Below are 15,152 nucleotides of genomic sequence, written 5' to 3'. Positions count from 1 at the left end.
CCTAATAAATCTGATGGCCTGACTGCCCTGCTCCATCTCATAGCCCATAGCAGGCCCTGACGAAGTCGACCAAGCAGCGGCACCCCACGTAAACATACCCTCTGGAGAGAGGGGGGCCAGAATACGCAGCATCCGCAGCCAAATCTGCTGTGCCTGAGGGCAGTCCCAAAGGCAATGTCTCTATGTCTCCATAGGGTGGCCGCATCGGACGCAGGCCGCCGGAAGACCGCTGTAAACAAGCCAAGTGCCAACTGCTGAGCCCCTGTGGGCGACCAGCCACTGAAAAGCCGAGATCCTGCGGGCCTGCCGACTAGCCCAGAGCCGAGCCCAGAAATCCTCCAGGAACTCCTGTGAGAGTCCCTGCAATCGCCAATGCCCCGTTGTCGCTGGAGAAACCGTCCTCCTCGCCGTCAAAATATGCCGTCCCAGCCGAACAGTATACTGGAAAAAGGTGATCTCTGTGGCCTCAAGGGATGCATAAGGATCATGCCACTCGTACTCCCCGGGGTCCCACTGTAGCCGGGCCAAGGGGCGCGCTGCATATGCCCATATGCGCCAATCTGGGAGCACATCAGCAGGGTCGGGGTCAATATGCCACTTCCGAGAAGCGGCAGCCACTACCCGAATCCTCTGAAAGGTGCACTCTACAACCAAAGGCGACTCCACCTCCACTCTCTGGAGTCTGCCCTCATCCTGAATCTCATAGTAGAGGCATCTGCCATCCTCAGTGCTAGCTCTGACAGCAATCAGGATCTCCAACTGTGTAAAGGCTCCCATCCACCGTGGGGCCACTGGCTCGAGAGGTGTGAACCATTCCTCTGTAAGTGCCTCCTGAATATCATCCCTCATAATCAACCCCCCTCTGAAGTGACTCAGCCTCTCCACTTGGATCTCCTCTGGTAGACTGCAGAAAGCCTGCCAGTCTCCAAAACTACGAGCTAGGCCTGCCGCTAAAGGTCCCCAGGCTAGACGAGGCCGAGAACCCAGCATATGACCCTGCTCCGTACGAACCGCTGGGCTCCAGATGAGCGGCTGCCTGGCCCGCTCCTCAACACAAGAAGGAGGCCGCTGAGAGAGCCTCGGTCTCAGCAGCTCCCAAGCTCTCACGATACTCAAAGCAAATCTGTCCTCCCATCCTCTACTGAGGCCTGTTCTCCTCATCTCTATGAAGATCCAGCGAATCTCTGGTGCCCAAGTACCCCCTGCAGGGGGCGCCCGAGCCTGCAGTCGCTGCAAGAGGAGCTCTTTCCAAGGCTCAGCGCCTGGAAGCAACCCCCGAACAATAAGCTTCCCCAATAAGGCTGTACTCTGATCGACTGGATCTATAATGCCCAAACCGCCCTGAGCCAGCGGAAGTGTAATAACTGCCCATGCAACCTTTGCCCGAGCTGGCTGACCGTCCCGCCCAGACCACAGAAAGTTCCTGATCAGCCTCTGTACCTGGCTGATGCAAGAGCTCGAGAAAATCCAGCAAGACGTAATGTACCACATGGTCGCTAACAGCACCTGATTTGCCACCACCACCCTCCCAGCCAAGGATAGTCGAGCTGTACTCCAATACAAAAGCTTCTTCCGAATGCTCAGAAGAAGCGGGGCAATCTGCTGCTCAGGTGACAAATCGAGGCCAATCTGGCATCCCAAATACCGCACTGCTGTGCCTGGAGGAATCCATCTAAAACCGGGGTCCGGGCTCCATGCCGGAGTGGGAGCACTACTGATCCAAAAGGGCACTGTCTTGCGCCAATTGATCAATGCTCCCGAAGCTGCACTAAAAACCTGGAGCGACTGCTCAGCCCGAATAAGATTGGCCTCTTGGCCATGCAAAAATAAGCCCGTGTCGTCTGCAAACTCAGCATCAAGCAAATCCTCCGCCCGGACTGGGAGCTGAAGTCCTCTCAAACCAACCTCCTCTGCCGTCAAATACATACTCATAGCCTCCGCAAAGAAGAGAAAAAGGAAAGGGGCGAGAGGACACCCCTGACGGACTGATCTGGTCAGCTCAAAACTCGGCCCCCGTCCTCTTGCAATCAGCACCTGGCTGCGAGCTGTGGAATACAGAGCTGCCACCCCTCTGATCCATCCTGGCTCAAAGCCCAGGCGAAGCATAGTGCCCTCTAAGAATCCCCAATCAACTCTATCGTATGCCTTCTGAAAATCGAGAAGCATCACGACCAAGTCCTCGCCAAGAAACCTAGCTCGGGCCGTCGCCTCCCAGAAAGTAAAGATGTTGTCAAGGATACTGCGCTCCTTGACAAATCCTGTCTGAGTAGCATGAATCAACTCCCCCAGGAAGGGCTGGATCCTCAAACTCAAGGCCTTTGCTAAGACCTTGTAGACAGTATTGAGGATCGTAATAGGCCTCCAATGCCGAATGTCATCTGATACTCCCTCCCCCTTGGGGATAAGATAGATCAAGCCCTCTGAAAAGCTCTGCGGCATCACCCCAGTGTCCAAAACATGCTGAAAGCCCCTGCGGAGGCCTGGCCCCAAAAGGTCCCAATAGCGCATAAAAAAGGCCGGCGTCAGTCCGTCCTCCCCTGGGCAACTATGTCGCGGCAGGACCCTCAAGGCCTCGGCAAGCTCAATCTCTGACAGAGGCGCACCTAGAACTGTACGCATATGGTCTGTGACCCTCCTCTGCACATGGGCCCACACAGTCTGTCTGCAAACATCTCGATCCTCAGTGGCTGGCTCCGCTGAAAGCAGGTCACTATAAAAAGTAGTGGCAATGGCTCTGATCTCCCCGAGCTCAGTAGCTACCGATCCATCCGGTCTACCAAGCTGGCGGACTCCTGCTCGCGCATGACGGGGTCCAGTGATCTCAAAAAACTCCCCAGTCACTCTATCACCAAGCTGCGTCCACTGAGAGGCCTGACGACGATAGTAAAACTCATGTCTCTGCTCCTCTACCTCTCTAACCTCCTGGCGTGCCTGGCTCAGCTGGGACGCCACCCACTCACATGCAGGCTGTTGCTCCTGAAGGCGCTGTAGCGAAGCAAGGCTGCGTCTCAGCCGTTGCTCCCGCTCGCGAATCTCTCCCAGTCGTGTCAAAGCTGCAGCGTGTAGAAAAGAGCTAAGATCAATGAGTCCCTGGGCACACTGGCCCGCTGCATCCTGGTCAGAGCACTGACTATCATGCCAGATCCTCTCAATGTCCTCAGCGAGACTGGGATCTGCAAGTACCCTCTCTGGGATCCTCAACTGCAAGCTGGGCTCCCGTGTCCCCTCCTCCAATGTCAATATAACTGGCGCATGATCTGAAAATGAGGTGCCAGCGAGAATGCCGACGGAGCCCCCTCGCTCCCCTAACCAATCGCCCACATAAAAGCGATCAATCCGTGATAGATTAGTCCCTCCCTGCCGGCGATCCGACCGAGAGAAACTAAGACTGTCCTGAGACCGAGAGAAAGCCCCATGCTGCCATGCATCAGTGATCCTCAGTGACATGCAAAACCGGTCCCAAGCTGCAAGCTCCGTGCCGTGCACTGTAACATGACTGCCTCCCACCCTATCTGCCGGGTCCTCAAGCATGTTGAAGTCTCCCCCAACACACCAATGTGCGGCCTCTGGCAATGCATCTGTAACCTGAGTCCAGAACTCTGCTCTGGCACTAGCATGATTGGGCGCATAGATGTTGAGCACACCCAATAGCTCATCATGCATCCTCAGAATGACATACTGTGCTCTACCAGGCACAATGATTCCTCGATCCACAATGGCCTGCCGCCATACATCTGCAATAACCATGCATACTCCTCCCTGTCCACCCAAAGGACCAAACCCTGCAGACCAAAAAGTGTCCCATCTACCAGGCATCACCGAACCATATCTCCGGATCCTACTGTCACCCAAGTGGTGCTCCTGCATCATCAAAATGTCAATGCTGCCACCAACCAGGCATCTCTGAAGCTCCTGCCTCAAGCAACCTCGATAGCGTATAAAGTGTGCTCCGCCAAGGCCCTGTACATTCCATGAGATGATCCTCATGGATGCCCTGCTGAGGTGGATGCTGTCTCAGCCGTACGGCGGGCCTTCGCAAGCGGCTTGGATGGAGAGTAGTCCCCATCCGAACGGCTGCGAATATGCCCACCCGGTGTACTGCAAGAATCCCGGATCAGGCGCCAGTGGTGGCTGTGGCCCATGGCGACTGCCTCCTGCTCTGATAGAGAAACCTCGTGTATACTCACATATCCAGGGTCGCGTGCCAAGTCTGCCACTATGCGCACGACCAAATGCCGAATCCCTGAGGTATCCACACTCTCGGGATCTAAGAAAAAATGAGCCAACTCCCAAAGTCGGCCTATCACATCTGTCACCTCCAGATCGCTCATGTGGTGAGAAAACTCAACTGCTTGAGTCTTCAAAGTGCTGAGAGCGAGCTCTAGAGTCCACTCCCGATCACAAGGTCCACATAGAGGGAACGAGAAGGCCACCGCTGAGTCTAGTGCCTCCTCCCCGCGGGCCGGAGGTATCACTACATGAACTCGAATGGGTGCTGGCTCATGGGGGCCCTCTGCTCCAAAAAGCCGTGTAAAGGTATAATCAAAGGCCTCCGAGCGCTGTCTAATGCCAAGGCGACTCAGCCGACTGCGGATAGATGAAATCCGTGAGGCCCTAATCGGCATAGGTCTCCTCTGTGATGCTCGAGCGAGGTCAGTGCTCAGCGCTCTCCGGACTGCAGGTGAGCGCCAGGGAATTGCCAGGGTCTCCCGGGAAGGTGAGGCGGGCGGAGGGGGAGGAGGGGGAGGCGAGGGAGGTGGAGAGGGAGCCGCTGCCGAAACCGGAGCGGGGGCGGGAGGAGGCGAAGGTGGAAGCAAGGCGGTGAGAGGGGACGGGGTGGGGGGGGTGAAGGAGGGGGAGCTGGCATCTCCTGGTCCTCGGTCGCTGCAGGGGTCTCCTCCTGAAGGGGAGCAAAGCTGTTCCTCACGGGAACCCAGTGAGGCTGAGACTGTGGCTGCTGCTGCAGCGGTCTCTGGGCGTGCTGCTGTGGTTGTCTCCCTCGGCGGCGCCCCTATCCAGGCTGCCACTCCGAGGTCTCTGTGGCCTGAGCAGGTGTTCGTGAGGCAGCCTGCCGAGCCGAACCTGTGGGCGGGCCATCAATAGCCTGCTGCTGTGGTGAGGGTCGAGGTCTCCTGCGAGGGCAGGCCTTGGCCAGATGACCGACCTGCCTGCAAATGAAGCACTGGTTCGGGAGCCCCGAGAACTCCACTCTCTGATCTATCCCCCCCCCCCCCCCTATCCTAGGTAGCTGAATGACCTTAGGAAGGGAGGAGATGTCAGACACCAACACTCTGACCGAAGGTAGCCCAGCTGCTCTGGCCACCACTGAAGCTGCTGAGGGGCCCGTCTCTAGTACCGAGCCCACCAATGCTCCGAGCCTGGAGAGGAGCGGAAGATACTCCCGGCGGAGACCAGGGAAACAAACTGTAATATGGAAGAGGCGCTCTCCCTGCTCCGCCGCTGCTGGGTCAAATCCATGCTGCCAAGGTCTGAAGAAAGCCCGAGCACCCCTGATGTCCAGAGGACTCATGGCAAGGACCTTGGCAACGCTCTGGGCGGCCTCGAACTCGATCTGATAATGGCCCCGGCCCAGGAGCTGTACATCCAGGATCTTGCCCACATCTGCAAGAAGGCGAGCCTGAAGAAGATCCCTGATCTCCCCTCTGCTGGGGCGAGTGCCGACTATACGGCAGATGGTGGAATGAGCCTGGAGGCGTTCCACCTCTGCGGTGAGGCTCGCTTCCTCTTCCGGCGAAAGAGAAAGCCTGATGGGGATGTCCTCGGGGGCGGGCGAGGGGGCGCGGATGAGTCCCTCTGAGGCGAGACGGGAGGAGTCTCCATCAGAGTCTGAAGCTCAGGCGAAGGCGAGGCGAAAGCGGAAAACCTGCAAGAAACGGGCTGCACACAAAGAGGCGGAAGACCGGATGAAAATGAAGAAAAACAAAACCCCCTGGGGGTGAAAAACAGCACGAAAGAGGAGGGAGGGGGCGAAAACGAAGGAGAAGCCCTGAGGGGGGGGCGGCAACAATGCGAAAGGGAGGGGAGGCGGGGCGCTGCTGAAGGGAGGCGGGCGCGAACGGGCGGAGAGGTGGGGGGTGAACAGGCGACAAAGGGAGGGGGGGTGAACAGGCGAAGAGGGGGGGGGGGGGGGGGCGAATAGACGAAGAGGCGGCTAGGAGGGGGGGGGACGAAATGGCGAGGAGGGGGGAGGCGCAGCAGCGAGGCAGGAGGGGGCGCAACGGCGAGAAGAAGGGGGCGAAGGCAGGCGGGGGGTGGAGGGGCGAACAGGCGGAGAGGTGGGGGACGAACAGGCGACAGAGGGAGGGGGGGCGAACAGGCGGGCGCGCAGTGCAAGGTGGAGGCGGGAGCTTCAGCGAGCTACGAATTTGGTATTTTCTGTATGTAGGCCTCTCTATAAATCCATCATCAGTGATACTCATGAAGTGATCTCTGTAGTATAGCATCTTTGGTGGAAGAGGCTGTGTAGGCGATATCCATGTCTCTGGTGTATAGAGCTGCCATAGGTCCTGTCTCAATACTCTGTTCCTCTCACTATGAGAGAGACGGATATGTGGTGCATCCCTGTCATATTGGAATGGTGGTAGATGATCCATGTCTAGGCCATGCTGTGAGAACCAATGTGTGACATGTGCATACCATGATCCTGTGTCTCCTGCCTCAGCCAGCTGTCTAGATGCCTCAAAAGCTCTGTATGACAATTTGTCCTGTGGCATCTCTCTGAATCTATCTAGCAGGCATATAGTCTGGAATATGGCCTCTACCATCATAGGAGGCGCAGCAAACTCTGCTCGGATAATGTCATGAGGTACTGACGGTTTGGTGCGTATCATGCGTGCCATCATGAGGGCCTGTGGTCTCTCTATCTGTGTCCACCAATGGGTAGCAAGGCCTGGCGCCCATACCGCTGCTCCATACATCAGTGCCGGTGTGACTAATGTGTCAAATAGCCACCCCTTCGTTCGGGGCTCCTGAAAATGCGCCTGGTGGCACTGTCTCTCTAGCATAGCCAATGCTGCATATCCCTGTGTCAATCTAGCTCTGGCTGTGAACCCATGGTGAAGTGCGTGGCTGCTGCAGAGAAGATAACCCCTAGGTACACGTATGATGTCACCACCTCCACCTGGCGTCCTGCGAGTGAATGTCAGCTGACGCCTGCCCTGTCTCGATGTATGAAAGACCATAACCTTGGTTTTCCCAAGGTTCACAATAAGACCCCTCTGTGTGCAGAAATCATCGAGTGCATGTAGATGCTGCTGTAGACCTCCTAGAGACTCAGACACTAATACAATATCATCAGCATAAAGCATAATATGTACCGAGGTACCTGCTAGATCAACTCCATCTCCGCCTCCCCTTGTAATGAAGTTAGCCACCTCATCAATGTATAACCCAAATGATGTGGGGCGTGGTATAGGCCCTCTGCATATGTGTGCCATGTCTGTGGGTCTGCAATGGGTGGCGGTGTCCGGGGCTCTTTGAAGTGCTGCCATGAGATAGGGCTATCTCTACTCATGAAGAAATGGAAGATCTCTAGCTCCTGTATCTCTACGAAGGCCCGCCTTTTGCGGCGAGTAAGTCTCCTCATCTCTCTCCTCGACTCCTGCTCTGTGATGGCTTGTATGCGGAGCCGTGAGTATAGGGCTCTGCACTCGTCATCATACCATCTGTTTTGGGGCATAGTCCCAGATCTCGCAGGCTCTCCTGAGTGGACACGATGTGGGAAGCTCTATAATGCAGCCGTGTGTAGGAGTGATGCCAGTTGGGTTGTAATGGTATCCATAGGTGCCAGGGGATCCATGAGTAGGAGCCCATCCTCTACTCTGCCAGTGTATATGTCTGCCATGTCATGTGTGAAGTAGATGGTAGTGTGTGGCGTCGGTATGTGGGGGGATTGGTGATACCGGTGATCCGGCTAGTGAAAATGCCAAGTATGTATGATCTGCCCCAATAGGACGAGGTGGGATAGAGAATGAGGTGACAAGCTGTGATGCCTCCAAAGACCCCATAATGTAGTCTACCACTGTGCCTCTGGTCCGTGTATGACCCCCATGTGGGAAGCATGTCAACTCTCCTGATCCCGGCCACTGTAGCATCCCGTTATAAATAACGAGACGATGCCTAGCTCCCAACTCTAGAAAGTGGTCCCCATAATGTCCTTTGTCTGGTCCAGTGTCCTCTGATGCCCGACTAGCCCCTATCTCCTCTGGATCCACAGGGTGGAGGATCTCCATGTCATCATAGTCATACACCTCACACTATCTGCTCTGTGTGTGGGCATTGAAGTCACCCGTAAGAAATACTTCCCCTAGTGTAGAATAATGCATAATCTCCTGTGACAGACAAGTCTATGGCGAGGCTCCTGTCTCCTCCTCCTGTGGCATGTCCTCTGTAATGACATATGAGGATCCTGATGGAGGAAAGTAACATAGGGCTATGTATATAACCCTGTCCTATGAGAGCTGTAAGCTGATCCACAATGATCTGGCCTCTGGATCCTGTGCTACCACTCTCAGTCTCCCCTGTAGCTCCCGTTTGAATAGAACTGCTACTCCCCCCGACGCTCTCGAGGTACCCTGGCGTGTGGTCCTCCTGTATGCTGACTCCCACTGGAATCCCTCTACTCGAGGTAGCCCTCTCTCTGGGCTCTGATGTGTCTCTGTCAAAAGTATGATGTCTCTTCCCACCATAACATGCTCCAGTCGTCCAGGCTGCACCCATAGTGAAGTTCTATACTGCCATGTGTATCTCTGTCAGTGGCTTGGTCTGTGTCCCATAGGCCCCAAACCGCTAATCCATGGGCCGGCCATCAATGATGACCCAACCATCTCGATAGAAGGCCTTCTTGCCTTCTCTCCTCGCATGTAAGACTTGTGGCATGCAAGCTCTCCTATGCTCTAGCTGCATCCTCGTGAGATCATCATCCAAGAAAATAGGAGCTCCCTCTAAGCCTCGTAGTATGACCCTCTTCCTCATGTTGAGTCTTTCCCGGCTCTCCATGCTTTGGTGAAGGGGAGAGGGTCCTCTTCCCTGTAGCCTAGCTTCATGCATAGAAGCTGTCCATCTTTCTCGGGAGTGGAGTTGGGTGTCTCGGCTATGTTCTTTTATGAAGAACCGAGCCACGGTGTTAGCTTGCAATAGCTTCTTCCCTCACTTCGACCTCTTGCCAATCTTGTCACTTCTTTGGCACGAAGGCTGGTGGTCTCCCGTAGGTTCTGATCAGTCACCATGGTTTAGTTCAAGCACCTCTCTCATGTACTCTCAATCTTTAGATCCTCCATCAGAACTTGGGTGGTTTTTAGTGTCTTTATGCCGTCCTTCCCTTTTACTTTGTTTGCGTGTGCGGTGGAATTCATGTTTGAGGGGAGATTTGGTTTGACCATTCACAATCCCTTCACAGGAGGCACAACCTAAAGGAATGCTCATTGACTTGCACCTACCTTACCTCACCTCACCTCACCTCCAGTCAAATGTTGTTTACTCTCTCTTATCTTTAGGTTTGGGAGAAAAAAGGCAAAGCATGATGTTTTGACTGAACACTGTTGGTAATTATTTTGTTGAGTAGTCCTTGTGTTTTTTAATGCAGACGAGTCTCACAGAGAAGCCCATCATGACTAGCTGTGTAAAGCCTTCTATCGTCAACAATGATTTGCCTCCTGTGCTTTTGCTTCACGGATTTGATAGGTAAGTGGAGAGGATTTTACTCCTAATCAGCCTTAATAGCTTAGCAATTGCATAATCACTATTAATTTTCAAATTTCTCAATTAATATTTTTAAGCAGCTGAGCAATTAGTGTTGTTGTTTTGAAGTATTTGGGGAAAAAAAAGCCATAAAATGCCTTTTGCAGCTCTTGTCTAGAGTGGAGGAACACATACCCAAAACTTGAGAAAGCCAACATTGAATGCTGGGCTTTTGACATCCTTGGTTGGGGCTTCTCAAATTCAGGTAAGTGTACGTTTTCTTCAAGAAAGCTTTTTTTGTAGCAGTATGTGGACTAGACATTCAACACTAAATAGGGTGGATCCTGTATTGTTTGAATGATTGTGTGTATTGCAGTTTTGGGTCTTTGAGTGGTTCATAATCAGGTAGGTGAAGGGTATTTGGACCTTTCTCTTGTTTCCATCCGATTTTGTATGGCTGATGGGGGTAACAATCTATGTTTTGCTGCAGAGGACCTTATGTCAGTTGGTGTGGCAGAAAAACGAGAGCATTTATATGAGGTATCGTTTTGTAGAGCTGGTTATCATAATGTTGATTTAGACCTCGAGATAGGCCATGCAAGATAAGCTTGTTAAACCAGGGATATTAGGTTTGAATATTGATTTTTGAAGGGGAAAAAGGCTGATAGTTGGAAACACATAAGTGATTTTTCATGGTGCTCATGAACTCATTTTCTTGATTTGTGATGATAGTTTTGGAGATCATACCTTAAAAAACCCATGGTTCTGGTAGGTGCTAGTCTTGGGGGTGCTGCAGCAATAGACTTTACCCTTGCCCACCCAGAAGCTGTAAGTGTTTGTAGTGGGTTTTTCTTCTACGATTCATATGTTGAGGGATGACAAGGATATAGGCAAAATGTTAATATGGGTGTGTGCTGAGAGCCTGCTAAAGTGGTTTGCAGGTGTCAAAGTTGGTCCTTATTAATGCACAAGGATATGCAGAGGGCACTGGAAAAATGGCATCATTTCCTAGATTTATTGCATATGCTGGGGTAAGTAGATTTTGGTGTGTTTTTTTTGGTTCTTTCTAGGACCATGTTGACAATTGAAACACTGATCGTCTTTAAGGGGTGGTCATATAGGGATGGATGCTCCAATTGTGCTCTGTATGTATGTTGCAGGTCTTGGTGTTGAAGAACGTTTTGCTGCGCACCTATGCAAATGTTCTCATTTATCACAAGATACAGTGGCATTCGATTGTTGATCAAATGAATGTGAGCTCCTTTGCATCAACCTTATCAGCAGCACAGTCGATGGGATGCAGGAACCATGTTGCATAGTAAACTGATCCCCTGATCGAGTTCATCAAGAGTTTTCGACCATGTAGGATCAAGTATCTTTACCATTTAAAAAAAATGTTGTGGTCATGATCAGTAGCATCCTGGGGGTGTTAAGATAGGCAGGCAGGGGCAGAGGCTCACCTGTAGATGTACTGACAGGTGTTCAGCAATGTGTGGGGCCCTGGATAGCAGAGTTGAGGGCTGGGGGTTGGACATAAGCCATCTGCACAGGAGTTGGCACATGCCAGTGGGTGGACACAGGCTAGCTAGACGGGAGTCTGAATTTTAGGAAGGTATTTATGAAGGCCCAACCTGGTTGTATTCAAGCTAACCAACCCGATTTTTTGATCAAGATGCCTCCAGGCTGAGAAGAGGCTTCAAAGGCAAGGGCTGAAGCTAGCAACAGTATGATTGAGAATCGAGAGAAGGGGGAAAAGGGTCTTCCTATTTAGAGGGCCACATGGTGCAAAAATCTAGCTAAAAATGGCAATTATCTGGAAGGGTGGTGCCTCTTTGTGGTACTTAGGCATGTGTGAGACTAATAATGGTACTTACCGTCTCCACCTGCCATAAAAAGAGATTTGAGATGAGAAAAAAGCGTGCTGACTGCTGGTGGTCAGCCTGCTCAATAGCCAGCAAAAGGAGCCCCACTTGGGGTGCCTGTCTTGGACAGTGCCAATAGGCCTGTCCAGACCTGGACATGGTCCCACCTGCATCTATGTGCCAAAGGAATTTGTCCCAAAGCTACCTGTCCTGAAAGCAGTCCTGGATGAAATGCCTAGTTATTGTGGTTTTGTACCATCTGTTTTATACGACTCATGTAGGTACAAAACTCTCTATTCATTTCAAGAACATTTGTCAAGGCTAAATCATACCTCATGCAGGTGGGGCGATTGCATTGTTTTATGCCGGGCTGGGCCAAGGCTTCTGTTGACTTTATGCTGAGTGGTGGCTACAATGTGGCCTCGTGTGTTCCTAAGGTACCTTACTCTTTGATTGTCCTCAGCTGTTTTTGCATTAATCTCTTTGGGTGGTCCGTCACCAAAATTTTGGCATCTTCAGGTCAATAAGGAGACGCTAGTAATATGGGGAGAGCAAGACAAAATATTAAGCAAAGATATTCCTCAGGTACTCCACATCTCATTGTTTACTCTCCTGCATATGGGCCTAATCCACGGGCATCTTAGAAAGGATTTGTAAAGGAATAATCAAGCCATGGATGCATAGCCTAATGGTAAGGGCACTATGCACAGACCCTAGTTTGAACCTCCCTAATCGAGCTGTGGGTGCCATATAACTAAATACATTGCTCTAAAAAAAGAAATAAAGCAATTATTGAAAAGGAAAATTGGAAAGCAATAAGCACGAAAGAAAGCAAAGTCGAAAGTCAAGAAACATGGAGAAAGAAAGGGTTTCAATCTCGATGAATGCATAGTCATACTTTTGCTCAATTATATGTAGTAAGATGTCTGATGGCTGGCAGCACTGTGCATTATTGCAGAGGTTTAAGGTTGATTTGCCAAATGGAAGGCTAGTTTTTGTCAGCAATTGTGGCCATCTTCCACACGTAGAAAAACCGGACGCAGTTGTCGCATTGATTTCGGAATTCTGTAGAACATGAGGTTCTAATGATGTGCAATCTTTGCAACTGCATCGAAGAGGTGATTTATTGATATGCTTTTATGTCCTAAACTAGTCCATCATGACACATTTGGTCATGCAATGGTAAGTTTGTAAAAGTTTTCTTTAGTACACCTTGCATCAGTGGGATCTAGGGAGACATCAAACAAGAAGAGCTTGGAATGATGATAATGCTAGTGCTATGGAAAACCCTAACTCTCAAGACTGATGATGCAGTGATCAAATCAGTCTTAGTGCTTTGATTTCTCGAAAGAGGGTGTCTTCTTAAACGCATATGCAATTATTTCTTGTTGGTAGCTATCATGAATCTTCATGGATCTAAGTAACAACCTTTGGGGGATGATGGTTCAGAATTTCATGAACTAAGACTTGGTGGCCTCTTGTTCTTTCTTTAAAAGTCGATTTATTTACGTCGAGCACATCCACCATTGCCACAAGCAAGTGATATTAAATGATGTAATATTTCTTATTTAGTAACTATGATCTCCAACATCTGGTGATTGTATAACACACTAAAGTAGTTTTGTGTCGTGGGTTTAAGTTGTTAGAACAAGATGCCAATGGGAGGTGGCCTCTCTTGTTCTAACAACTTAATATTGAAGAAAAAAAGCATTCTTTTTTATAGTGATTTATACTAGATTGCAATCACTGGATATTGGAGAACATAGCTATGGAATAAGTCCTTATTATGGGAAATCATAACCATTAGCAATCGGAGAGAGTCCATGGAAAGGGTCAATGATCCATTTTCATCGTTGCAACATAGTTAGAAAATCAATTTGGATTGCTCATCACCATGGAAAGAAGGTGATGTTAAACGCACACTAGTTGAAATTTTGAGTGTCATTGTTAGGAACGAGGTGGACTCTCCAATCAATGAATATATAATAAATCTCACTCAATGAACTTAAAATAAAGCTCTCACTGATGAATCCTTGCATGTCAACAAGCTAACCGACATCAATCATTGATGAAGTTAATCCTTGTGACTATGGCAAACGCTTATTTTGTGCATGTACTTGTGTCCACCTATCGCTCATTAATCCACTTGCATTTGAAGTTTCAACACTGTCGAAATCAGAAAAATAGAATGCCCAAAGCAGTAAACTGGCCACCGAGTATAGATGATGGAAAAAACTGCCTTGTGGGCGCATCATCTTGACTCTTCAGATGAAATGCATGAAAGAGGATTCTTCTGAAAGCTTTTGAGTCCAAGCTCTTAGATGATGCTAGATTTTCTTAACTCATCTTCAAGTAAGGATAAACACAACTGTAATTGCGCCCACCTCTCATTCTTCTTTGAGGAGGGAGACTCTTTGATCGTGTTTTGTCTTGGTTGGAGAAGTAGACCATTGGGAGCAAACCAGGTGGTTGTGGAGAGCACGAGTTTCATTTTGACTTGAATTAATCTCTTTGGTTGAGACTTCTTCATCTTCTTCTTCGCCTTCTGCCGCGGAAATCCGAGTTTCTCACAACCACTTGTTTATTGATCCTAACTTTTCGATTTTGTTTTTGTTTTTGGAGCCGGGGTCAGAGACGAGCAAGTTAGTTTTGAGACTCCAACAGAGAAACGCTTTTATCATTAACTTTGTTGCCTCGAGTCTCACAGGCGGTTTCGCTACTTCTTTCTTAGCTTCTCAACTACTTGTTAATTGTATAATGTCTTAACTCACTGTCATATCATCCTTGAGAAGCTGCACAAGTCTAGCGATATCGCTACCAGCATAATAAAATACACTCCAATTTAGTTTTTACTTGTGCACACCTACATCACGGATGAATATGACATATGTAGTACCACTACGTGTATACTAGCTATCGACAATAGTAGAGGTAACCTTAATAGTGTGGAGAAGTAAGGTCAATGAAAGAAGAGGAATGAGTATTGATTTCACTTGTTATTCAATAGCATGAAAAAGCACATTGTTTGGGACATTTCTTTATTTCTTTTTTGGTCCACCTTTCTATGCTTATACCTAATAGTCTCCAAAGAGCTAGTTCCCAAGATGGCTATGGGCATGGTATACCTAAGGCCCTCCACTTTAGTTGGCACATCCTAGAGTATACCTAGAGGTTTTACTTTAGCCAATTTAATTATAAAATGAATTGTTGATTCAAGCCTTGGACTTTTCCTCTTTTTATAAAGATGTTTTGTTGATTGTAGTCAATCTTTAAACACCATATAAAATGGTTGGAAATGTTGATAAATACTTGTAATAAAATAGAAATACATTATTCATGGTGTCATCCTGCTAAATGACTTGAGCTTTTTACAAAGCATTGGCTTCACCATGCCAAAGTTATGTGATGAGATCTCCTACTATGTAAAGTAGGCATTCTCTTTCACTCAAGAATACTCTATGTAGGCTATCTCATACACATCCATAGCATGAAACTAAATATTATGCTAATGCTAACCAATTGACCACTTTGTCGGTCAACATAGTTTCACCCGCCCATCCTACCGTGAGGTGCTTCACCATCTCACCTGCA

At 49.7% G+C, this 15,152-nt stretch overlaps 1 protein-coding gene across 3 annotated transcripts in view; it reads left to right on the top strand.

Moving 5' to 3' along the window:
- The window catches only part of LOC147622362 (alpha/beta-Hydrolases superfamily protein), a 41,646-nt gene extending 28,621 nt beyond the window's left edge, over nt 1-13,025 (top strand). The window contains exons 3-11 of one of the 3 annotated variants that reach the window (XM_086823474.1): nt 9,605-9,702; nt 9,867-9,964; nt 10,190-10,239; nt 10,432-10,527; nt 10,641-10,730; nt 10,860-10,952; nt 11,903-11,998; nt 12,081-12,136; nt 12,521-13,025. In XM_086823474.1, coding sequence (XP_086679600.1) covers nt 9,605-9,702; nt 9,867-9,964; nt 10,190-10,239; nt 10,432-10,527; nt 10,641-10,730; nt 10,860-10,952; nt 11,903-11,998; nt 12,081-12,136; nt 12,521-12,527 — 684 coding nt within the window. In that variant the 3' untranslated portion in view covers nt 12,528-13,025. Of the gene's footprint in view, nt 1-9,604; nt 9,703-9,866; nt 9,965-10,189; nt 10,240-10,431; nt 10,528-10,640; nt 10,731-10,859; nt 11,062-11,902; nt 11,999-12,080; nt 12,147-12,519 lie in introns of those variants that run through there. The other 2 variants (XM_086823473.1, XM_086823475.1) reach the window with 2 other exon arrangements.
- Nucleotides 13,026-15,152: the final 2,127 nt, after the last annotated feature.

Source organism: Cibotium barometz, chromosome 29 (genome assembly GCF_041138505.1).
Source record: "Cibotium barometz isolate CiBa-2024 chromosome 29, ASM4113850v1, whole genome shotgun sequence".
Lineage (NCBI taxonomy): Eukaryota > Viridiplantae > Streptophyta > Polypodiopsida > Cyatheales > Cibotiaceae > Cibotium > Cibotium barometz.
Note: the sequence above shows the minus strand (reverse complement) of the source record. Positions and strands in the feature narration are given on the sequence as shown.